Source organism: Engystomops pustulosus, chromosome 1 (genome assembly GCF_040894005.1).
Source record: "Engystomops pustulosus chromosome 1, aEngPut4.maternal, whole genome shotgun sequence".
NCBI classification, from domain to species: domain Eukaryota; kingdom Metazoa; phylum Chordata; class Amphibia; order Anura; family Leptodactylidae; genus Engystomops; species Engystomops pustulosus.
The window spans coordinates 179,637,041-179,664,289 of NC_092411.1; the positions used below are offsets into that span (position 1 = coordinate 179,637,041).

The 27,249-nt window shown below is 40.9% G+C and overlaps 1 protein-coding gene and 1 long non-coding RNA gene across 6 annotated transcripts in view; one reads left to right on the plus strand and one right to left on the minus strand.

Annotated features, from left to right (window-relative positions):
• Positions 1-16,400: 16,400 nt before the first annotated feature.
• LOC140068741 (uncharacterized) lies at positions 16,401-19,317 on the minus strand. The gene is made up of 2 exons (XR_011848537.1): positions 19,234-19,317; positions 16,401-18,342 (listed from the first exon to the last, which is right to left on the minus strand). It is a non-coding gene; the product is annotated as an uncharacterized lncRNA (long non-coding RNA).
• The window catches only part of NRG1 (neuregulin 1), a 482,754-nt gene continuing 474,357 nt past the window's right edge, over positions 18,853-27,249 (plus strand). For all 5 annotated transcript variants that reach the window (XM_072114049.1, XM_072114054.1, XM_072114065.1 and 2 more), the window contains exon 1: positions 18,853-20,192. In XM_072114049.1, coding sequence (XP_071970150.1) covers positions 19,235-20,192 — 958 coding nt within the window. In that variant the 5' untranslated portion in view covers positions 18,853-19,234. The remainder of the gene's footprint in view (positions 20,193-27,249) is intronic.

Genomic DNA, 27,249 nt, shown 5'->3' on the forward strand with positions numbered 1-27,249 from the left:
GCGATGCCGCCATCATCAGCCTCACCATCCCGCTGCTTGGCCTGTTGAAAAACTCTCTGGTCAGCATGAAGTCGGAAGCTTTGCGCTCGTCACAAGAGACAGGGGAAGAATATTCCCTTGTTGATAGCCAAAGCACCCTCAGGTCTGTTTCTCAGCGCATATCGGAGGAGGTGGAGGTGGAGGAGGATGAGGAGGAAGAGGAGGAGAATGTTGGTGAGACACAAGAGGGGACCATTGTTGAGTCCTTTACTGTTCAGCGTGTATGGGCAGAAGAAGAGGAGTTGGAGGAGTTGGAGGAGGAGGAAATGGACAGTCAGGCCAGTGAGGGGAGTGAATTCTTACGCGTTGGTACTCTGGCGCATATGGCAGATTTCATGCTAGGCTGCCTATCCCGTGACCCTCGCGTTCAAAGAATTTATTCCAGCACCGATTACTGGGTGTTCACTCTCCTGGACCCACGGTACAAGCAAAATCTTTCCACTCTCATCCCTGCAGAGGAAAGGAGTGTGAGAATGCATGAATACCAGCAGGCCCTGGTGCACAAGCTGAAACAGTATTTCCCTTCTGACAGCGCTAGCGGCAGAGTGCGTAGTTCTGCGGGACAAGTAGCGAGGGAGAGTAGGCGAGCAGGCAGCTTGTCCAGCACTGGCAAGGGTACGCTTTACAAGGCTTTTGCCAGCTTTATGTCACCCCAGCAAGACACTGTCACCTGTCCCCAGTCTCGGCAGAGTAGGGCTGATCTTTACAGAAAGATGGTGAGGGAGTACGTAGCTGACCATACCATCGTCCTAAATGATCACACAGCTCCCTACAACTACTGGGTTTCAAAGCTGGACATGTGGCACGAACTGGCGCTGTACGCCTTGGAGGTTCTTGCCTGCCCTGCCGCTAGCGTCTTGTCCGAGCGGGTTTTCAGTGCAGCTGGTGGCATCATCACCGATAAGCGTACACGCCTGTCGACTGACAGCGCTGACAGGCTGACGCTTATTAAAATGAATAAAGGCTGGATTTCTCAGAATTTCCAATCTCCACCAGGTGAAGGAAGCTCAACCTGAATAATTGATCCACTCCTCCTCCTCATTTTCCTCCTTCTCCTCCTCTTTGTACAGTAAAGCAGAGGAAAATGGCTATTTTTTGACAGGGCCCACTGGCTCTTGCTATAGTACTTCATGCATTTAATTTTTCTGGAGGGCCACCTACCCGGTCCTCTGTTTGAAACAATTTTTGTGAGTGCCACATACAGGCACTCAATCTATTCCATTTTACTGCAGGGCCACCTACCTGCTCCTCTGGTTTGAAACATTTTTGGGACTGCCACATACAGGCACTCAATCTATTCCATTTTACTGGAGGGCCACCTACCTGCTCCTCTGGTTTGAAAAATTTTTGGGACTGCCACATACAGGCACTCAATCTATTCCATTTTACTGCAGGGCCACCTACCTGCTCCTCTGGTTTGAAACATTTTTGGGACTGCCACATACAGGCACTCAATCTATTCCATTTTACTGCAGGGCCACCTACCTGCTCCTCTGGTTTGAAACATTTTTGGGACTGCCACATACAGGCACTCAATCTATTCCATTTTACTGGAGGGCCACCTACCTGCTCCTCTGGTTTGAAAAATTTTTGGGACTGCCACATACAGGCACTCAATCTATTCCATTTTACTGCAGGGCCACCTACCTGCTCCTCTGGTTTGAAACATTTTTGGGACTGCCACATACAGGCACTCAATCTATTCCATTTTACTGGAGGGCCACCTACCTGCTCCTCTGGTTTGAAAAATGTTTGGGACTGCCACATACAGGCACTATCCAAATTAAATTGTCTCCATAGCAGCCTCCACACGTTGTCTCCATTGCTACCTCCAAAAGTCGTCCATATAGCTGCCTCCATACATCGTCCCTTTATCAAACGAGGTGTGTCAGGCAGAAATTTGGGTTGTTTTCATGGATTCCACATCAAAGTTGTTAACTTTGTCGCCACCCTGCTGTGTTATCCACAAAATATACTGGCAAACTTTTACCATTTAGGGATATTATTTCAGCGCTTCTTGCGCATCTGTTTACATTCCCCTCACCCGGCATATCCTAAACTTATAAGAACGCTACTACACTTGATCTTATACAAAAGGTTCTTAGAAGTGCTGTTTGGGGAGTAGCCTAGAGACAGGGGCTTGAATTGGCGAAAGCTCGCCTGGCAGCGGAGCGCCAGCTCCATGCGCATCATGCGCTTCTTGCGCATCTGTTTACATTCCCCTCACCCGGCATATCCTAAACTTATAAGAACGCTACTACACTTGATCTTATACAAAAGGTTCTTAGAAGTGCTGTTTGGGGAGTAGCCTAGAGACAGGGGCTTGAATTGGCGAAAGCTCGCCTGGCAGCGGAGCGCCAGCTCCATGCGCATCATGCGCTTCTTGCGCATCTGTTTACATTCCCCTCACCCGCCATATCCTAAACTTATAAGAACGCTACTACACTTGATCTTATACAAAAGGTTCTTAGAAGTGCTGTTTGGGGAGTAGCCTAGAGACAGGGGCTTGAATTGGCGAAAGCTCGCCTGGCAGCGGAGCGCCAGCTCCATGCGCATCATGCGCTTCTTGCGCATCTGTTTACATTCCCCTCACCCGCCATATCCCAAACTTATAAGAACGCTACTACACTTAACTTGGTGCAGGCTGGGACCGAGTCTGACCCTGGGGCTGGTCATATACTGCCGACGCAGAGAATTGCGGGGCCTACCTCGGTCCAGGTCTCAAAGGCCTACTATACCTCCTCCCACCCCTCCTCCACCTCCTCCTCCTCCGAATTACCATCCGTGGGCATGGCGCCATCAGTCGGTAGCTCTAGGCACAGCAGCAGTGCCGTCGCTAAGCGACAGCAGGCGGTGCTGAAACTGCTGAGCCTAGGCGATAAAAGGCACACCGCCCAAGAGCTATTACAGGGCATTCCACATCAAAGTTGTTAACTTTGTCGCCACCCTGCTGTGTAATCCACAAAATATACTTGCAAACTTTTACCATTTAGGGATATTATTTCAGCGCTTCTTGCGCATCTGTTTACATTCCCCTCACCCGCCATATCCTAAACTTATAAGAACGCTACTACACTTGATCTTATACAAAAGGTTCTTAGAAGTGCTGTTTGGGGAGTAGCCTAGAGACAGGGGCTTGGATTGGCAAAAGCTCGCCTGGCTGCAGAGCGCCAGCTCCATCCCAAGATCCAACTAACATAGTTGCAGCACCTTTAATCTACTACTAGTTCACTGCCTCCATAATAATAATAATAATCTTTATTTATATAGCGCCATCATATTCCGTAGCGCTTTACAAATCATAGGAAACAAATACAAATGTATTGTAACAGAGCACAACATTTGTATGGAACAACAGGAGTGAGGTCCCTGCTCGCCAGAGCTTACGGTTTATGAAGATGATGGGGTAACACGAGGTAAAAGAATATTTAACGGTCAAGCCATTCTTCTTAGGGAATAGAACAAAATATAATAAATGGAATTGCTGTCGCTTGAACCACTCAGCCGTCATCTTATATACCAGGTCCAGGGTGAATGGGACTGCAGAGAAGTCTGGTGCCTGTTGGTTGCTGGATAACAGATGGGAGGACGACACAGGACGGGTTAGTAGAAGAGTTAAAACTTCATGCAGTTAATGAGTGTTATAGGCTTGCCTAAAGAAATGGGTTTTAAGAGCACGTTTGAAACTTTGGAGGTTAGGTATTAGTCTGATAGTCCAGGGCAGAGCATTCCATAGAATTGGTGCAGCTCTAGAGAAGTCTTGGAGACGCGAGTGGGAGGTCCGCACTAGGGTAGAGGTTAATCTAAGATCACTGGCGGATCTAAGAGCACGGGTTGGGCGATAGACTGAGATAAGAGAGGAGAGGTAGGGGGGTGCAGCATTATACAGAGCTTTATGGATGAGGGTTATTATTATTTTAAACTGTATTCGAAAGGAGACTGGCAGCCAGTGCAGCGACTGGCATGAACTGTAAGCATACATGGTCCCCTTATCAAACGAGCTGTGTCAGGCAGAATTTTGGGTTGTTTTCATGGCTTCCATGTTAACTTTGTCGCCACCCTGCTGTGTAATCCACAAAATATACTGGCAAACTTTTATCATGTACCGATATTATTTGAGCGCTTCTTGCTCACCTCCTTTGGTTCCTCTCTGACACCCATTGGTTTGAAGCCTGAGTCCAATTAGGGTATGTCGCCATGCCACTCTCTAGCCTGCTGCCGCTGCCTCTGCCTCTGCATGCCGTCCCCTATAGTGTCAGGGTCAATTATTGGATGTTTTACATGCTATCTAGCTTCATTCTGTCACTCTGTCATGGCCATGCTGTTGCCCATAATTTCGGCATAATGGTGCGATTAAGCAGCCTCAGAGGCATCCATGCATGCTGCCCCTGCTGTTTCCTGTCCATTTCCGTGGTGTTTCCATCCTTTTCTGAGGTTCCCAGGTGTTTGGCCAAGCTTCCCTGTGCAGAGCCTTGGTCCCCTTGAAAAATGCTCGAGTCTCCCATTGACTTCAATGGGGTTCGTTATTCGAGACGAGCACTCGAGCATCGGGAAAAGTTCGTCTCGAATAACGAGTACCCGAGCATTTTAGTGTTCGCTCATCTCTATTCATAATATATTGTAGGTTATAGTGAGTCAGAGAACAATGTACAGAGGCAGCTATGTTAGGTACTATAGGGGCAGTTTTTCTTCTTTTGTAAAAATAATTAGCATGGTTCTGTTACGCTTCTCCAGTTATATTTCCTTGTTATTGTTAAGCACAACGATACATGGTACAAATATTATATATCTCTCCAAGTCTGCTAACATCTGCTTTTCTAGCATGATACTTTATATATGTCAATGTGATGAAAGTTGGCAGGAACTAGAGAAAATGTGTGACAACATGGCAGATATTTCCCAGGATCTAGACATGCGAAGAACTTAAGGTTTGAGAGATAATTAAAGTAGATTTTGCAGAAGGCTGGTTAAATTTGTATGTCAATCGTAAAACAGAAACATTTGGCAAGTACCAGGTCAAACCCCTTGTGAAAGGTATGAAAAGGCTTTAATGACTGGGGCATTTTTAGCTACCATATATACTCGAGTATAAGCCTAGTTTTTCAGCACAAAAAAATGGACTGAAAACCCAAACTCGGCTTATACTCGAGTAAAAATATATATATATCAAAACTTACCTTTCCGGCTTCCCCCGCTTCTGGCTATATCCTGGGGCAGGGGGCTAGCTATATACTGGGGCAGGGGGCTGGCTATATACTGGGGGATATTGGCTGGCAGGCTATATACTGGGGGGCAGGTTCTGGCTAAATACTATGGGGCAGGGTCCGGCAGGCTATATAATGGGGAGGCTGTGACCAATGCATTTCCCACCCTCGGCTTATACTGGAATCAATAGGTTTTCCCAGGTTTTTGTGGTAAAATTAGGGGCCTCAGCTTATACTTGGGTCGGCTTATACTCGAGTATATACGGTAATTATTTTTGCATACTACCTTAAACATTTTTGCAGCATTTCTTTTGTGACACATATGGCTAGTTAAAAATTAAAAAAAGTTTAAGGATTACTTTTTTCATTTTTAGTACTTTTGGGGTTTCAAGATACAAATTGCAGAATTTTTTTGCAATGTATAGTTTATATATTTTTTACATTTTTAAACTAACCCTAAGTAACCAAAAATTAATTCCCTAGTGTGTGATGGTCACGTATATGCATTATATGCATGCTCTTGGGCCAACGGGATGACTATGGCAATGTTTTTTATAGTGTATTTCACTTTTTTTTTATTTTAATGGGAAGTATTTGTGTTTATTTCAAAATATTTATTAATAATTTATGTGAGTGTTTTTTAACTTTATTGTCCCAAAAGCCCCTAACGCATATAAAACAATAAATAATAAAAAAAAGTTGCAAAGTAAAAAAACCCCCACAAATATTAGCACCGTGTCCCAAAATTCCCAATCTATAAAAATGTAGAAACGGTTATTCTTGGCAGTAAACCCCGTAAGGGAAAATTGTGCTCAAATTTGCCCTTTCGCAACAAATAAAAAAAGGTAATAAAAACTGATCTAACGGTCGCACAGTCCCAAAAATTGTAGCAATAAAAACAACAGCTCGTCTTGGAAAAAATGACACTTTAGCCAACTCTGTACTCCTAAGTATGAAGTTTGAAAATAGCAAATTTTTTAACCCCTTAACGCTCTGCGCCGTAGCTCTATGGGCTGAGTCCTCTTCATACAAGGGTGGGGGTTTTTTGCATATTGCAGAAAACCCCCACCGCTAATAACTGCGGTCAGTGCTTGCACCGATCGCGGCTATTAACCCTTTCATTGCCGCCAGCAAAGTCGCCGGCGACGTTTAAAAGACGGACACAAGGCTACATGGCTTCTGCAGATTCGTTACAATGAGCCAGTGGCTCATTGTAATGAATGTGCTTCAAAAATGCCATATATTGCAATACAGAAGTATTGCAGTATATGGTAGGAGCAATCTGACCATCTAGGGTTAATGTACCCTGGATGGTCTAAGAAATAGTGGGAAAAAAAAGAAAAAAAAAGTTAAAAAAATAAAAAAAATTAATAAAATATAAAAAATTCAAATCAAATAAACAGTAAAAATCACAAACATATTAGGTATCGCCGCGTCCCAAAATGCCCGATCTATCAAAATATAAAAACGGTTACGGCCGACGGTGACCTCCGAGGCGGGAAATGGCGCCCAAATGTCCGAAATGCGACTTTTACACCTTTTTACATCACATAAAAAATGAACTAAAAAATGATCAAAATGTCACACGGCTCATTTCGCAAAAAATGACACCTCACACAGCTCTGTGCACCAAAGTATGAAAAAGTTATTAGCGCCAGAAGATGGCAAAAATTTCTTTTTCTTTTTTGTACACATTCGTTTAATTTTTGAAAATGTATTAAAACACAATAAAAGCTATATAAATTTGGTATCACCACGATCGCACCGAACCAAAGAATAATGCTGAGGTGTTATTTTGAGTGCACAGTCAAAGTAAAAAAAACTGAGCCCACAAGAACGTGACGTGCGTTTTTTTTTTCAATTTTTCCACATTTGGAATTTTTTTTCAGCTTCGTAGTACACGGCATGTTAAAATAAATAACATTACGGGAAAGTAAAATTTGTTACACACAAAATAAGCCCTCACACAGGTCTGTACACGTAAAAATGAAAAAGTTAGAGAGCGAGAAATGAGCGGAAAAACCCTGCGTCCTTAAGGGGTTAAAAATGTTTACCAAATTCACCTTTTTTTCATAAATAAATTCAAAATAAGTCAACCAAAATTTCTCACTAACTTGAAGTACAAACTGTAACGCTGGATTTTTACAAAACGACACACGCTTGTCATCAAAGCTCAAATGAGCTTGGTCACTGAGAGGTTAACATACCTTTGCTTTGTTTAGTTTGTATTATTCCATTATAGTAATTTTTTTTTCTCAGGCTGCATTTACATACAACTTTTGAATTGCGCTGAAACACAATTCAAAAGCTACTGGGAGGGGCTTGTCCCAATTTCAGATGCGTTTCTACTGAAACACCTGCAGTCTGCAACAAGCTCCACATGTTTTGAATCCTGGCACAAGCTCTAAATTTAGAAATTTAGAAATTTCATGTAATGTGCTAAAATATGCAGTTCATAGTTTTCCTGTCTGATCTGTAAGAATTTTTTTTGCATTTTAAAATCCAAATGAAAACACTAGCAGTTTGTGCAATTTGCGTTTTACTACAGTATCTGTGTGTGGATTCTTTACATATAGTTTCCAATATTTTGAATTTAATCATAAGATACACTTGGATATAGACTTTACAGATACTAAAGAGACATGAGTTACTGTATTTCCATACTGTATGATGTAATTTCTAGCAGTCTGCAGAGATTGTGGCTGTGCCCGACACCTAGACATGATTGATGAGCATGTCACTGCACAAATGGTCTCCAGTTCCAGAAGCCCAGGGAACATCAGAACATTAGCAAATCCCATTTTCTGGCAGTTTTTTCTTTGATTTACATCATGGCAGTACTGAATGCAATTCCTATTTCCTAGACTGTTTCTATCACTCTTTCTTCAGTAGACAATACATATAAAAAGAAAACAAAATGCTATGCATGAATGTATGTGTTTACAATATAAATAATTTCATCCGTTGATGTTAAAATTGACATGTGCAATGTATTGTAAAACAGTATAGTCATAAAATACAGTAAAGCCGGGAATATTAAAATATATATGTCTATATTGGCTCAGGTATAATATTAATTAAGTATGTGTCAGTATTATAATTTTTCTTACTTTATGTGATTGATTATGATTAATTTGCTGTATTGAGCTGCTATGTCTTTGTGATTTTTATTGCTTGCTGCCAAATTGCTTGAGGACTTTATTCTGTCTAGTGGATCATGTATGATTTTTTACATTTGGCATTGAAAGATCAGTCTTAGGTTGGATAGCATTTGGAATTCCTTTTTGGTGCACATATCTTTCATAAGAAAACAGGTACATGTACACAGCGTAAAAAGCACATTCAACATCGGACTAGCCCAGGCCCAGATTCCATGCAATAATAATCCCCTTATAGTTCAGCCATTTGAAAGTTACATGGGATAGTTACATGGCGGATCTTCATATAGGCGGCATGGGCGGTTGGGAGGGCCCTGTATAAAGATCCGCTATCAGTCTTAAAATAAAAAATGCTCACTATGCTCACCTTCCGGCTTCTTCTCCTCGGCCCCACGGCTCTGTCTTCTGCTCTTCTGGCCTGGGCCCATCACTATGACGCGGTGGTGTCGCGGTGACGTCATTGTTTATGCGCCGTGCGGGCCTTTACACTCAGATGCCACGCGGCCACGCCACCGCCGCATCATAGTGATGTGCCCAGCCCGGAAGAGCAGAAGACAGAGCCACGGGGCGAGGAGAAAACAGAGTTGTGGGGCCGGGGAGAAGAAGCCGGGAGGTGAGCATAGCATTTTTACATTTTTTTTGTAGAGAGCCCGGCTTTAAACAGTAATGATAATATAGTACTACCTAATGGGGCATCATCTTCAGGTAAAGGGATATTCGCATATGTGCAATGCGGCTAACCCGGGTACACTGGGATTGTTGTAAATTGTAATAATAGAGATAAGAAATTGCAGTTTGCACCACCAAGAACACAATACCCTAGAAGCAGTGATCCATACCCACAGGACTTACAACAAACCTGCAATAGAGGTTTATGTGAGTAAGCAGCTTTATGGAAACTGTGAATCAACCGAGGTCATTCTGAGGGTGAAGGCACACGTGGCGTTTTGAATGCGTTTTTGGCTGAAATAGGATTTACATGCAAAGTCCGACAGAATTGTGTCATAAGCCCTATGTTAAAGGTACACCAAAAAAAGATAGTGCACTTTGTCGGGGCAGTGCAGGTAGCGCCAGATTTATAAAGAATGTGCGCTAGAAATCCTGAATTTGGCGCACCCTGCACTATACACAGGCAGACCTCACATAGTATACACTGCACTGCTCTTAGTAAATGTGCCCCACTGTATTGTAATTTAGACTGGACAGAACAGGGATCTTCCTTATAATCTTTTCATACCTTGGCCTGTGCCTAGGTGAGGGGATATCCTATTTACCTACAGGTTCTTCCACACACATAGACAAGGTCCCTTACACTCAGACGCCACGCGGCCACCACCAGTTTGCACCACCAAGAACACAATACCCCAGAAGCAATAGAGGCTTTATGTGAGTAAGCAGCTTTATGGAAACGGTGAATCAACCGAGGTCATTCTGAGGGTGAAGGCACAAGTGGCGTTTTGAATGCGTTTTTGGCTCGTTTTTAAGCAGTCCGTTGAAAAAACGCATGCGTTTTTGACAGGTTTGACCAATTATCTTGCATGTTCAAGTAGAGAAGAAAAAGTGTTAACTAACTCATTCCCCGGGACGCCGGCGGTAAAAGCTGCATCTACTAATACATTTACCATTGCGGTGCTATGTCATAATACACACTGAGATGCTATATATATATTGTGAATGTCAGTATTTATACATAGTTAAGGACAATACCTAAGTACCAACAGTAATCATCCATTATTGCGTGTGGAGACCTCAGTGTACATTTTGTCTGGCCATGGAGACTGTAATATATATCCTGTATGCAGAGATTTATACCTCACATGTGCATACAAGAAATGAGATTTAAACAACTATAGTGGAGAGTGGATTAGGCCTAAGTGTGGATTTGGGGTGAAATGCAAATATATTGCGACAATATTGCTATATCATTGTTACAATAGATTGACACTGTCACCATTGTGTTTTTATGCTATTGTGTTTTTATGCTATTGTGCTCTTATTGTGTTTTATTAAAATGTAACAAAATTTACAACTAAATCGAGGGAATAGCCTTATTGGGATGTAAACAGATGGTGCATACTGCAATTTCTTATCTCTCTTATAACAGTAATGATGGAGGGAGCATCTGGAGTGGACATTTCATTAATAGGGGGCATCTGGGGTGGACATTTCATTAAAGGGGGGCATCAGGAGTGAACATTTCATTAAAACATTTCAGTAAAGGGGGACTCTGCTGTGGACATTTCAGCAAAGGAGGACCCTGTTGGTGGACATTTCAGTAAAGCGGAACCCTGGCGGTGGACATTTCAATAAATGGGGACTCTACTGTGGACATTTCAGAAAAGGGGGGCTCTGCTGAAGGACATTTCATTATTGAGTAGCAGCTGCATTTCCTATCCTAGGGGTTGTCCGTCCAGTCGATAACTTTTCCCTATTTTTTTGGGAGGGGGAGGGGGGGGGGGTAAATTTAGGAGCCTCCGGTTATACGTGAATATTTAGAGTATGAGGAGGAGTTCCACTGCAGGATGCAGAGAGGCCGGGCAGCCAGGGGTAGCATCCACATCTCCGACACTGTCTGAAAGACCTGGTTAGGACGGCAGTCGGGGTGGAGGGTTTCACGCAGTCCGGGAATGTTTGGCTTTTCTAAATAGATGGGTTATAATAGCCCAATTGTAGTTCATCATTAAATTACTTTTATAAACAGTACAATATTAAGGATATAGAGGAGTAATTAAGTCCTTATATCCAGACACATGTGGGTTTGGATGCTGGTGGGGCACATGGGACATTTAAACCGGCGCTGGAGGGTGGATAATTTTCTCTGGTGGGCTTCAAGGAGCCTCAGTCTGAAGCTGAGTACATCTATTGCTTTGCTGCAGGTAACATTTTAATAAACTGTAAATGCAGTATTATAAATAATAATAAATAAATAATAAAAAAAAATAATAAAAAGGTGGATAAGAATGAAATAAACTAAATTGGCAGATTACTAAACTTTGGGTTGTTCTGTTTGGAAAAAGATAATAGCCCACATTTACTATGGTGCTTGCGCCAGTTTTCTGCTTGCACAGGTACTTAAGAAGTGCCACATTTGTGTGGCACGTGACCGTTGTGGTGCCGCTGCTCTATTCTTCATGCGACACACATTTCAAACTGAAATAGGATTTACATGCAAAGTCCAACAGAATTGTGTCATAAGCCCTATGTTAAAGGTACACCAAAAAAAGATTGTCGGGGCAGTGCAGGTAGCGCCAGATTTATAAAGAATGTGCGCTAGAAATCCTGAATTTGGCGCACCCTGCACTATACACAGGCAGACTTCACATAGTATACACTGCACTGCTCTTAGTAAATGTGCCCCACTGTATTGTAATTTAGACTGGGCAGAACAGGGATCTTCCTTATAATCTTTTCATACCTTGGCCTGTGCATAGGTGAGGGGATATCCTATTTACCTACAGGTTCTTCCACACACATAGACAAGGTTCCTTACAGTAAAAGCGCTGAGACTATGGAAGTCTCTGCCAAGGGTGCCTTTTCTGAGAAGAAAAAAAACTTGTAAATGGGATGTTGTTCCAGGAAGTTATTTTGACTGCCATATTTGAGATCAGAAGTAATTTATATGGATAATTGGATGGTCCAGATCAAACCATTCAAGTTTGTCCTATTATTTAAGGAATACCACAAAATTGAGTGATTGAACGCCATTATATTTAATTGAACGAGAGGGAGATGATTTTTTTTGTAAACATTATGTCATATTTGTAACACCTGTAGCTTGTAAACCCTCTGTGTTACTCATTTAACCTTTTTTCACCATATAATTGCTCTATAGATGTATTGTAGCCTGTATTGATATACTATGCTCAGTATCAGCCATAATGCCAAACCCACACATTAAAGGAAACCTACCACTTAGAATGGTCGGTGTAAGCAGTAAATACCGAGCACCAGCTCAGGGTGAGCTGGTGCCGGTACTTACTTTCGTTAGTGTTATAAACCGCGGTATCGCGGTTTTAACACTTTTTAAACTCTAGAGCAGAACAGGCTTCGGCGCTGCATGCGCACGATCGTGCACGTGCCTACATAGGAAATGATGGAGACGTTGCGCGCGCACGATCGTGCGCATGCAGCGCCGAAGCCTGTTCTGCTCTAGAGTTTAAAAAGTGTTAAAACCGCAATACCGCGGTTTATAACACTAACGAAAGTAAGTACCGGCACCAGCTCACCCTGAGCTGGTGCTCGGTATTTACTGCTTACACCGACCATTCTAAGTGGTAGGTTTCCTTTAAAGAGGACCTGTCACTCCGAAAATGACCCCCACAAAATGTGTCCCCCCCATACTCCTCGCCCCAGCCCCTTTCTCCCCAGACAGTTTTAAAAAAAATGAATTTGTGGTAAATTGCTTTAAAGCGATCCTACCTCCTATCTTGTGCCCGGGCAGTCAACCTTATTCATTAGGGGGCCGGCCGACACACCCCCTCCACGCCCCCTGTCTGCGGAGACCTGTAGGTGAAGCTGGCAGCATCGCATGTATTGCATAATCGCTGCCGCCTCTCCGAGATGCGGCTGCTCCGCACTGACTTTCTCCTATACAGGTTATGCAGACTTTCTCCTATACATTGCCGGGGCAGCCGCAGTTACTGTTAGTGCTTGGTTTACATACATCGGTGAATCTCGGAGAGCCGGCAGCGATTATGCAATACATGCGATGCTTCTCCTACAGGTCTACGCAGACAGGGGGCGTGGAGGGGGTGTGTCGGCCGGCCCCCTAATGAATAAGGCCGACTGCCCTGGCACAAGATAGGAGAATCCAACCTCTTTTTTAGTAAGAGGTCGGATCGCTTTAAAGAAATTTACCACAAATACATTTTTTTTAAAAAATGTCTGGGGAGAAAGAGGCTGGGGTGAGGAGTATGGGGGGGCACATTTTGTGGGGGTCATTTTCGGGGTGACAGGTCCTCTTTAACTCCTCATTCTTGTTCTTTGTTGTCAGCAAAAAAAAACAATGTTTTTTGATTGTTATAATTCATCTCATGATACATTTACTGTACAAGTTACATTATTTGATGTTTTGATAGAATACAATGGATTGTTTTTTAAATATGAATGTGTAATTAGATTAATTGCACTACTGGCTTTGCTTGGATGTTACTGCTTTGTTTTGAGATGTCAGGGGTTAATTTATCTCTGAAATGTGTTGATTTTGCCACCAACTATACATTTTTCAGTTTTGATTAAATAAAAGTTAAAAAGGTTTTACCTTCGTATTCGTTTCCAGAGAGCCAGATCAATTTTTGCACCGATGTCTGACGTCCTTCACTTGAATGGATACCATGCAGCAGAAAAAACCATAAGTGCTGCACTGACTTTTTCTCAAAAAATGCATCCATGTTGTAGAAGTATTCTTTCCACATATGTTTTTTATACTTCCGCATGTCATCGTATTATTTAGTCCGCAAAAACGGAATGTTGCCAAAAATTAGATGACAAAAAACTTGGTTCCCCAGGATTATCTGGAAGTAAACATGGTTCACATACAGATGAAATCTGTGTGCTATCAATTTTTTTTTATTTAGAACCATTGACTTCTATGGAAGTCTATGCTCTGCATGCAAGAAAAAGTACTACACGCTGCACTTTTTTTCTCACTAAAATATCGCCCATGAGAAAAAGAAAGTCTAAGTAAGCTCACAGAAAAGTTTTTATGCCATCAATGGAAATCTGTGATTCCATTCGAATGTGAAAAACTCTTGTCTGAAAGATCCATAAGGGTTCATGCAAAAATGTGACGTGTGTGATCCATTTTTTTAGCACTTAAAAGGAACCTGTCACCAGGAGACCCATTTTTAGCACTCCCCCAGTCCCCACAGAGCATAGTACATACGCTGCCAAAGTGTTTTTGTATAAAAAATTGGTTTTACAGAAAAAAAGATATGTTATATTGTACCTTTCATTAGCATCTGCTGTGTGACTAGGCAGTTGCCTTTTGGGAGGGGCTGGAAAGGAGCAGTTTCCCCCCACCCATGCGGAACAGCTCCTCCATGTGACCTTTTCAAATATATGAAAACACTCATCACTTGGCTTAGCGACGCCCCCTGCTCCTCTACAGCCAATCCCGAGTGTGGGGAGTTATTCATATATTTGAAAAGGTCACATGTTTCCCAAGGGTGGGAGGGAACTGCTCCTTTCCAGCCCCTCCCAAAAGGCAACTGCCTAGTCACACAGCAGATGCTAATGAAAGGTACAATATAACATATCTTTTTTTCTGTAAAACCAATTTTTTTTATACAAAAACACTTTGTCAGTGTATGTACTATGCTCTGTGGGGACTGGGGGAGTGCTAAAAATGGGTCTCCTGGTGACAGGTTCCCTTTAACACATGTCCCCATTTACTTCAACGGGCTCATGTTGATCTGCAGTATGTTAGTTATTGAAGCAAATTCAGGAAACATGTAAGTACAGCATGTCTTGTGTCCAATTTGTTACAAAAATTCATGCAACTGCACCAATAATCCAGAAATCCAGGGCCTTGCTGGCATTTCCATTTTTATCTAGGGAATTGATTATCATGAATATTTTAGCAAATTGTAAATCCCTGAATTGCTTGTTTGAATGGTATGCTTATTTGTCCTTCCTTTGTTAATTACTCCATGATTGAAGATAATCTACCATCAAAATCCGTCATGATAAGGCAGGGACATTTACTCATAGATCCACGCACTGTGACTGTGGTAATGTTTTTATATGTCTTATCCATTGTCTCCTTCCTTCTAAAATTAATTTTTTAATTATGCTAATGAGTCTGAGCAAATACCCTAGCCCCTCTGTGATCTGGGTTTAGGGGCTGTTACACTGTCTCACACTCCCCCTGCTCCCTCAGCACTTGTGCAGTGAGCAGGAAGTTGAAGAAGTGCAGGGGTTTATCATGCTTGATTGTGATGGTAGATTTCCTTTAAGCTTCTTCAATAATGCTTGATGTTTTATTACATTTATGGAACCAGCTAGGCCCAAGCATAGTCATTTATTATTATCTGCATGTGAGCAGTGCTCACACTGCTAACACATAGAGGTCCATGGAACCATTGTTTGCCTCCCCTCTAACTACACACATCTTGAGAACGAAGCCAAATTTTGTATTTATACCACAAAGAAATATAAAAAGGACATGGTCAACCGTGGAGAGACACATAGGGGGAGATTTATCAATGTGTCCCAGGTTCCGTCAGTTTAGTGGAGGAAAACCCTAGTCATTTTCTGCACCACATTTATCACTGTGTTAATGAATCTGGTGCAGGATAAGACTGTCGGTTTCCAGTTTAGACCTACTTTAAAGTGGTCTAAACTCTGCGACACAATTTTTGGCGCACATAACATTAAAATAGACAACGACCTCATTTAGGTCAAGCCAAGCCCCTTTTCCAAAGGTCACTTCCCCCCTCAGTCGGACAAGTCGGAAAATGGCTAAAAACAGGTCTCAAAAGCCTTGATAAATGAGGTGTACGGCTACATTCACACTACAGTATGGGGGACGTATATACAGCCGACGTATATGCAGCCGATATACGTCCCCCATACACTTCTATGGGCTCGCGGCGCACTACGGGAGTGGTACAATGCAGCACACGTGCGGCACCGTACCGCTCCATAGCCCGGGAAAAGATAGGACATGTCCTATCTTTTCCCGTATTACGGCGCCGCGGCCATAGATCGCTATGGAGAGGGGCGGGGGTGAGCTGCGCTCACCTCCTCCTCCTCTCCCCGCGCTGCCGTGTGCCCGTGCTACGGTGCGGCGGGCTCACGGCAGTGTGAATTTAGCCTAAGGCTTTTCACACTGTTTTTTACACGCAAAACCACCAAAATTGTGGTGCAAGTGCATTAATACATCCCCTCCCACATTTTTCACCAATAGTTAAATAGATATATTCATTGAAAATATAGTGATACAAAACCAATATGTTTAGACCAATATGTTTTTGAAAGAACCCTAGAAGCAATCACAGAAGTTCAAAAATCAGGCAACTTTATTGCAATCATAACAAGGTTAAAGCAGACAACATCAGTTTAAAGGATGTTTAACACAATAATAAAAACAAGACCTCTGAAGGGTGAGATTTATCAGAAATGTCTGTGAGCAAAACGGATCCAGTTCCTCAAGGCAACCAATCAAAGCTCAGCCTTCATTTCAGGAACTACTTTGGCAAACTGAAAGCTAAGTCCAGACTGGTTGCCATGAGCAATTAGAGCAGTTTTACTCTCAGACACATTTGATGAATCTCAAAATAAATAAAAGCATTGGAATCATTGCAGGAATTTTATATTTCTTGTTATTGATTTTGCATTGTTTCTTGAGGGTTTGGCTAAGACACAACAGCTTTATAACTGTACATAGCACTAATGCACAAATGACATAACATCTTAATTTTTAGAATGCATTTACTCATTACAGCACTGTCAAAAGCTTCACTAATTCCATATCCCTCAGGTATGATAAGATCTTGCTCTACTTAACATACTAATTTGGAATGAAGCCAGAAAAGCCCTATAAAACCAGGTGGAGCATTTGACACTGATGTTTCACATTTCTGTTGGATAATCCCAACTGCTTCCTCAAAGCAGTGTGGCAGCATGTTGCACATTGCAATAGGGTTAAGCTCACACGTTTCTTCTAGTTTGTATAGAATACATTTTAGAGAGTGTTCTAGAGAGCATCATAGTTGTGGTTAATTACATTAACAGCAAAGATCTATGCAGACTTCTCATTGTAAGTAAATGATCATTTTCTATAGCTGATAAGGTAACATTATGACATGACATTGAAAAGGAGAGTTTTGCAATACATGCAGTGTGGGAAGATCTGTGCCAACTTTATATTTGTCAGATAAAAATGGATTTTCACAACACACTTCACAATCTGACAGATGATGTAGTGATCATTGTCAGAAAAATAAAACATCGATGCTAAAGTATCCACATGACTTTTATTGTTCTCCTTGTAAATCAAATTATGGTAAAATAAAGATCCATTTATAAGGCAGTTTTGTATACAAATTGTGTCTCCTTAGAAATAGGAAGGCCCTGATTTCTGGAAGCAGTCTCATGAAGCACTGGCAGTGGAGCAGTGACCTCGCAGTAACATGCAGATGGAAGCTTAGGTGGTACATTTGGCACGTCAATATTCACTGTGAAGCGGAACCTGGTAGGTAAGTATATCCGTAGGGGAGGCAGCCTTGACTATCCCTCTATTGATCTAGCCCCATCTACAGTAAGGGGATCATAATGACCCGACGTATGTCTCATGCCCCTAGAAGAAGCTGAGACTCCTCTGTGAGATGTACATCAGTTTGTACACCTACAGTACTGGATAAGAGGACAGTAGAGCGGATAATACATATAGCTGACCCCCCTCCCAGACATCTAGCTGTGTGTGGTACCATCACAGAATCCACTGTTGGGGACCACATTCTATATGTAAAAATGCATTAGGCATTTTTAAAGGACATATTTTAGCTTATTGGGACCTTAGTTAAAAAAAAGTTTAGAAAAAAAAAGCTATGCTTAGAAAGCAGAGATATCAATGGAGCCAGGATCTCCTCAGGTTCATTTGCATACTTTTTAAAAACCTGTATTTCTTGAAAACAAGGGCATTAGAAGCTACAAGAAGAGCGGATCTTGCCAGATGAGGCACACACCAGTATGTTAGTGTGCTTGGTTTACAATCCTTGATCCTGGTGGTAGACATCCTTTAATACATATATAATAAAAGTGAAGTTGTATATGCGCATACTCACATTGGGCCCTGATTTATTCTGGGATTTATGTCGGGATTGCCAACACAGAATATATTCTTCATTTTAGATTTTCCATGCTTGCTACACATCTCTCATTGGCTCCATGTTCGGCATATACAAACGGGATGCTCCCAACTTGTGAATTGAACCAAACTGTAAAGATCCATTAGTGAGATATATGCATAAAGCTTCTGTTTACATTTGCCAGCATATTATTATTAATCTATCTTGTAAATCAGTCAACTTTGCTTTTCAATAGAAGATGATTCCACAAAAACTTTGCGTTTTTTATTTTTTCAGAGGTCTGTGGGAAATATCAGCTTATATTTGCATACAATTGAGGTACGCCACTCAAACCAAATGTGTAATGAATATGTAAAACCTCTTGATAAGGGCATCATTGCTGTGAACCTATGCGCATGATATTGAGCGCTTCTGTCCCAAAAATATGAGGTAATCCCTATGCCTGCCTAATGTATTGTGTAATTTAGAGGCAGTGAGCAGATTGTGTTGTGAGTAATACCCCAGCAGAGATTGGTATGTGAGGAGCTGGATGTAAACAGCCCTGGAAGTACACATGGCTTAGGGAAGCAATGCTGAAGGCTACTCCTCCTCCTCCTCTGCATGTGTAAGTGTGTGTCTCTGCCTCTCAGTCTGTAGCAGCAGCCGCAGCATCACTTCACTTCACACAGGAGGTTTGGTCTCCAGAAACCATTCAGACTCTGGCTCTCCTCCTCCATGCAGAAGCGTCAGGACTTACAGGCTACAGCATCATCTCCCTTGAAAAGCCTACATCTTTTCCTTTTCTCGCCTGCATTTTCCTCCTGAGCTTGTTGGAAACGTACTAAGCTAATTCTTCCACCTCCTCTGCTCATTGTCATCATCGCCACCTCAAGTCTACTGGGTCCTGCAAAACCTCCGCCCCATCAACCTCTTGTTGCTGCACCAAGAAATAACCTCTGCTCCCCCCTCCCCACAGCCATCGTTCACTGAGCCAGGTCTCCCCAGGAGCAGCAGCACTGGGGTGGGGGTGAGACAGCTTACCATGAGATTATTGCAGTACACCTCATCCTCTTCCTCTCTGGCTGGCGGGCTCGCACCTTGCTTGTTGCCTGGTCCAGGCTCTGGTCTTGCAGGTGGTGGCTGCTCCTGTTGTTGGGGCTGTTGCTATGGTGCCCTCCTGTTTTTCCTCTGGACTTCGGCTGCAGTGACTGCCTCCTCCTCCTCTTCCTCGTCTTCTTCTGGAGGTGCTGGAGCAGGTGGTGCAGTGACCGGCGCTCCTGCTAGCGCTGGTGGCTCTGCTGCTGCAGCATCCAGTCACTCGCCGGCTCCTCCTCTCCCTGCTGCAGTGGTGGCTGGAGGGGCGCTCCTGGCTGCTGTGGTGGCAGGTGCAGGTGCTGGTGGAGCCCTATGTTATACCTCCCCAAGTGAGGGCTCTGTGCAGGAACTGGCGCAACGCTCTCGGGTGGTGATTGAGGGCAAAGTGCAGCAACAGCAGGCACCAGAGGGGCGCAAGAGGAAGGTGCCAGAGGAAGGGGACCTGCTGACTTCTGGGAGGAGACGAGGACAGGTGGTCAAAGGGACCACAGACAAGCAACAGACAGTGAGTACTGCACCCCAGGAGCAGGGAGTTACTACCAACAGCTGGCCTGCACAGTCTGCGGATAGCCCGACTACAGCTGCCACAATAACACCAAGCAGCTTCCCTGCCATCACCACAACTGATGGTGCAGCCCCCTCCCCGGCTCCTGGAACCCCCCAGTCTTACCTGGTCAAGGTGCACCAGGTCTGGCCAGTGAAATCCGCAGGCTTGGAGAAAGACTCTCTCATCACAGTGCAAGGGGATTTCGGTTCCACTTGTGTGAAGCTGAAGGAAGACAGCAGGTATATTTTCTTCATGGATCCAACCAACAGTAGCTCAATCTTCAGAGCATCCTTCCCACCACTGGAGACTGGCAGGAATATGAAAAAGGATGTTGGCAGGGTGCTGTGCAGAGGTTGTGGTAAGTTACACACTTGTCCTATGCTCTTACATAAAGGAATTGTGGGAAAAGGTGGTTGATGCTTATTATTATTATGGAAAGTGAAGAAAAGTTGATTCCATATGCAAGTTTGTTTTCTTGTCATCATTGAAAGCAAAATGAGGTGTTGTACATGTAGAACTATTTTGGATTCTTACAATGTGTTCCGCTGACAACGTAAAAAGCTAAAAATCTGGAAGAAACTTGGCTATAACCAGGGCCCTGAACTAACAACTTGCCTTCAAAGCATCAGTGAACATTGTTAGCATTGTAACTTTTACTTTAGAATGTTAATATAACATTACAGCAATCTTTTGTTTAGTTTTACGGGTTTTAGGTCTTTAAGCAAACCACTGTGTCCTCCCACTAGATACAACATTTATAGATGATGTGTTGCAGAAATAAGGTAAGTTTACAAGTCAGTTATTTCTGCCATATCATCAGGTTATTAAAATGCAATAACCCCTTATTTATTAGATAATGTATGTAATGTACGTAATGTATACCCATCATTAGCAATGCAACAGAGAAAAGCTTAAAAATTATTTATACAGTCATCATGACAACATTCACTAGTAGAGGCCACGCACCATTAAAGTACAAATGAAGTGAACCAGATCATTCTTGGCAAGTTGACAAACTTAAACCAAAGTGGTTGTCCCAAGAATGCTCCCCTTAAGTATCACATGTACCATAAATTCTGTTCTTAAAGAGGGCCCAATTCTGTTATATTATGTTCTTTAAAAAATGTATTTAGTGTATGTTGGTCTTTTTGAGATTCAATTGCATTCACATACAACATCTAATTTACTACAACATGTGCCATGTAGAAGGCACTGATTATGCTACTGTTTATACATGTTTGTAAGTAAATACAGGTATTATAAGTTCAAGCTGGAATTCATGACTATATTGTATTTGAGGTTAGGATCATGGAGCTGATCACAAGATATTTTACATTTACATAGGCCCTATAGGAGACTTCATGATAGGGAAACAGTGATCTTTTATATTGCACATTCACGTCACATCCAGAATGGTCTGTTTATGTCTACCAAACATTGATTTCCATTCTAATCTGGGTATATAGGTGAGCATACAATGGGTAGGTTTGATGGGCAAATCAGTCCATGTCCAAAGTAATGTTAGGTTTATAGATCTGGGCAATGTATGTTCCAGACTTATGCCACAGTACTGCTGATACCCTCTTACATTGAACACCCAGTTTCATACAAGTTTAATATATTCATACAGATACAGTTTCTCCCAATATCTCCCTATTTATATATCTTTCCATTGAAATATGGCTCACTATCAGGAGTTTCACTAGACTTATATTAGAATAAATATTTTTAGAGTCACTTCGGGTAACTAGTTTGAATACCATTGAATGCTTATATTTCATATAGTTTCTTGTCCCATTGATGACAATTGGTGACATCAGTTGCCTTGTGTGGCTGAAGTCACATGTCACATCCCCTGGGTTTGAATATGTGTGACACATTGTATAAATTGTTGATAATAACATGGCTTTAGAGTCTATGCTTTTCTGACTAAATTCAGAAGTAAAAGTTATATTTTACATATTGTCCACTCATGCTATGAAGGTCTTGTTGAAGGTGATTCATATGGTTGTTTTAGAAGATGTTGTTTTAGAAGATGATAATAAATGGCCTAGTCTGGGATTCATGTCTGGTTAATGCTGCCAAATATACCTACAAGTTTGATACTAATAATTGTTACTGTTTATGAAATGAACATCAATGTATGTATGAAAACTGTAGGCCTTGCCTCTGGTCTGATAGGATTCCCCACATCAATGTCATACAGTAAACACTTGGCAGCCCCGGGGATCACCTCTAAGTGTACGTGTTTATACTGGTGTTATATTTAGGATGATGCAATGTGTTCACAGAATATATTTACATATTGATAAAACTGCTAATAACAATAATAACTAGTGAGGGTGTATCAATGTACACTGTGGATTGATACATCCCTGTTCATCCTTCTTGTTGTGGTGATCTGGAACAGATGATGTACACCTGTATGCTATATAGGCTTGATGTTTATAGAATAATTGCGGATCACATACTGATTTGAGCCAAGCTCTTGTCTGCATCTGCAGTGGCCAACATGCTGGAGGGAGCTGTTCAGCTAGTGTGGTGCTGAAGTGTCAAAATGAGTTGGGAATCCCTGGCTCTGGCTGATAGATGTCAGTGTTAAACATGGAAAATACCCTTCTGAGACTTTACTTGATAGCGGACATAAAAGCTGAACATAGCTATGTTGCAAGCGCTGTGTTATTTTTCTATTCAGGAATATATTGTGTAATTTGCACATGCTGGAAAAGGTAATCTAAAACCATTTTAACTGAACAGACATATAGAATGGCTATGTGTGTGTGTGGGTATATATATATGTATATATTCTACATTGTTGTGATTTAGCAAATGTCTTCACTATGGTGAAATACAACTGGACATGTTTTTTCCTGATACTTTATCATACCAGCTTTTGCTACCATCATTATTGGGTTATTTCTGTGTATTATGATATAGTATTTATGATATGTATTTATATTGCTTATAGTTTTGGTTCTTTTTGCATTAAAATATATGAGACTGGAATAACCATGTAACTGAAAAAACAGGACAAGTTCTTCTGTTTTGACTTAAAAAAAATGTATCAGTTATTCTTAAAAATAATGCTCATACCCACTCACAGAAAATTGTCTGTAAACATTACACGGTCTCAGTGTTAAAGGGAGAGGCTTTTAGTGTAGTGGAGAAAAACAAATCATCATGATTTACCATTTAGGTAAGAGGAATACAATAGAAGACTTAAACCTGATGTCTAATGAATGGGTTTAATGAAGTAGAATAATGCATTTGCTTTGTGTTTCCCAAATACTAATGATCTACAATGTCATGTTGTATATTATAATATTAGCGAGACTTTGACTTGCTTGCAAAATGCAGCATAACCCTTAGTATTCGGCATCACTGTCTCTCTCATGTTATAGAGATCAGACTGTGTTTCATTAACATGAAAGGAAATATCTGATGATGTAATAAGCCTTAATGCATACATATATGTAGGAAAGTAAAAAGCCTGTATTGATGGATGCACGTTTGAGTGTGTACTTTATTGAAGTGTATGGTTTTAACCTCTATCCATTAAAATGTAAAGCTTTGTGAGCTGGGCATATATGCTGTTTACATGGTCTCCGGTCAGTTGTGATGATGCTCCAATGGTCCCCATCAGTTTTGTGATGAGTTATTCCCTTCCACATTCATTTGATACATTCTAGCATCACCACTGGTTCCATGGCACATCATTACTCTGGAGTCAATACAAAATGTGCAGTTTCTTATTTAAAGTAAATCATAAATGGAAGGTGAACCTTTGTTAAATTAAAGAATAGCAATCTTCCAAAGGCCTTTGAAGTGGAATTCCAGATGAGGTCTAAAAAAAGGACATTTTAGCCGGATTACCTAGTCAGCCATAAACTCTGTGGCCATGGTATGCCTGTGATGTGGATACAAGCCACACTAAGATGAAGATAAAAAAAATGTTTTTTGATGGCATTGTTGATGTCATTGTTTTCAGATGAATTGCCAGTTTAGAACAGCTCACTTCTCATATGGAAGCAGAACCCAATTTTAAAATTCCTTATATGCTGCAATAATTCTGAAAAATGTTTCATAAATATTCTTCAGTTTTAGAACACTGACACATATTATATATATATATATATAAAGTAAATCCCTGAAGTCACAAATTCCAGATTTGTCTTACCTCGTGAAATATTAATGTTTTATTTTCTTTACATTTATAGTTAAAAAAAGTGTATTAAAATCTAAGTTACTTTCTGAAAGTTCAATAGCAGGTTCCAAGTTGCTGTTTATTGCAGTAGACATTGGCATCAACTGACATTGAGGAGTCATGTGAAGCCCTCTTGAAAACAGTTAAGAACACTTATGTTCATGAGTCTATGATACCTCAACAAAGATAATGGAGTCTGAAGAACAGCTCTATGTCTTATGATCAGGGTTGGTCAGTGGTGCTGGAGCTAGAGAAAATGGGATCTGAGGTGTAGTAAAACTGGTCTGAGGCAACTTTTAGTTGGGGTCCAGATTTTATGACTGGAAACAAAAATGGAAAAAGATTGAATACTTACATTGTATATCCATAAACATTTAATTTGTTCATGCTACAAAGTACACTAAGGCTAAATAATAATATCATTGGCAAGAAGAATACAAATTACCTTCCGAAATGTTTATTGCATATAACTCTTTCCAAACCTTTCTATCTTTATTAACTTCTCTGCCTCACTTTTAGTTGAATATTTTGTAATCTTATACCATAAATTATCAAATTATATCTGTTTTCCTTATTGACCAATCATTTGTTTTCTTCTTATTTAGTGAATGCAAATATCTGAAACACATATGTAATATACAGTTAGCGTGACTTGCAATTCACGACCAGCCAATGTAAATAAATGACAGCGAGTTGTGAAGGGCTGTATGGAGAGGGCTCACTGACATGTCGCCAGCTGTTTTACACCACTCATACCTGTCGGTAGGTCAGTGTTCAGACCCCCTAAGATTTAGGCACCCTAGGGGGCCTGAAAGTAAAAAAAATAAAAATGTACATTTTAAAAGTCCCTTTCCTTAGAACACATATAAAAATAAATAAACAAGTAAAATCCAGTCTATAAGAATGTAAAAAAAGTGATTCCTGGTGGTAAACCCCATAACAGAAAGTAGTTCCTAAATGTCTGAATCAACACTTTGTCAGCACACTGGTGGATGTGAAGCTGTTGTCACTCACTATGATTAGGCTTTACCAGCAAACAAATGTTTATACAATAGTAGCCTGTAATTTTTTAATAATCGAAAAACAAATAAATATATGTACCAAGCTGTTATCTGACTGTGTATAGCATTTGTGCCTTGTCAATGGAAAAAAAAACAGTAGTAGCCGTTACTCAGTGAATTGCAGATCACCACCTGAGGTTTATTTCAGTTTTTTCATTAACAGGTTAGGGTTCATATAGACATACATGAGAATAGAACAGAAGAATTTCACAGATATAAAGAAGAATTGGTGCAACTACAGAACATCCACCGCAATTTACTGTATAGTAGATTATGAAGTCACATTATGCATTGCAGGAAATTACTGTTTACAATTAAAATTGAATTCAGTGGAACTGCTTTTAATTTTTGTAGCTAAATTCCTCATTTTTCCTAACTGTACTTTCATAATCATAAATGAGATTTACAGATGTGTAGTAAGAATGCCATGGTGACAATTTAAACATCACTTAGTGTGGGGACCAGAAAGGGCCACAGCTAGAGAGTGGAAATACAAGTTTTTATCTTTTCTCTACATTCACTCTTCTGAACTTGTATCTGTATTTGTAGTGGCTTTATTAAACGAAAGTTTTGTATAACCCATTTTGTTTTTCAAATTTAGGAGATTTTGTGAATGTTTTACGGCATATTCAAATATTCAATATTTTACTGTAATTTTTAACAAAAAGGGATATAATTCTTTATTGTTATGAGTTGCCAGCAAAGTTGCAGCATAAGCATGTTGGTTCCTACTTTAGACCAAGTTTTGGTCACACTTTTTGGTACACAGACTATTTTTCATTGGTAACACCCATTTCCAGCAAGGCCACACCATTTTACAGAAGGTCACTTGCGCAAATACGACAGAATTCAGACGGAAGTGTGTTAATAAATTCCCCCCATTGTTTGTTACTAGAGATAATTCCAACCTTGGGCATATAACCTCTCAGATACCATTGGCATTTGTGGCAACACATTACAGTTGTAATATTTCTCAATATTAAAAGAATTACAGTACAATTTACATATCAAGAAAGCAGTGCAGAACTTTTAATAGATGTATATTGGTAAATTACCTAATATCCTGCCCCCACACTTACATACACATTACAAAAAACATGAGATAAAGTGGCCAACCCCTTTAACAGTTTAGGGAGTGCAAGTCTGACAAGTCTGGCAAGGAGAGGGGATGTGGTTAGTCTAGGGCACACATTTCATCCCAGTTGTTACAGCATTAGTAAAGGAAAAAATTAAAAAGTAGAGGATCTACCACCTCCTTTAAAATCTCGAAGATTTGCTGGAGTCTTCCGAAGCTGTGGAAATCTTGCAGATAGATTTTGTGGGGGAAGAGTTGTGCTGCTTTCTTACTTCTTGTTGCATATTAGCAACACTAAAATTGATTTTTGTTTATTATGAGGTAGCAGAAGGAGTCTGTGGTGTCTGCTGCTAGTTGTTTGCATGCAGTGAGAGTCTGGGAACAATCCTCTGCAAGCAGCTGTGTTCTCCTCAGATCAGATAACCTTTCAATGCAGCTAGGTCCTCATCTAGCAAGCTAACCATTCTGATTTAAATAGTAACTAAATATTAAAAGCAAAGTTCATATGCCATAAATGAATAGTACAGGTTATAATTGTAAACTTTGAACAGACTCACTTCAGTGGTTCTGCCATTTAGGTGTAGGACAAAATAAATTATGTGGTATCTATAAAAAGTGGATGCAACACAGATCACACTAAGACAGGCAGAAGACACATGGACATAAAACTAATAAAATCTCATAAAAATGGTGAATATTTCCATTGTCCTTGTGGATGGTCCCTAATTTGCAATTGTTAGGACATTTCCACAATAAAGTTGCTTACAGTTCAGATACAATTACCTTGAATATTTCTTGTGTCCGTCTTAATGAAAAACTGGATTATTATTGGAAAATTAAGAAAGGGCTCTCTTAGACAGTGGCTTATTTCAAATGGCTCTATGGTCTGATCTGTTGTACCTAGAAACACTAGGTTTTTCAGAACCAGAAGTATCTACTGTTAAATGTTATTTTTATATAACCTCTTCATTCCTAACTGTAACTTTAACAGTAAATATCTCCGATTCTGTTACTCCTAGAAAACAATGTGATATTAAAAGATAGATTCTGCTTTTTATTATTAATAAATTTGTGT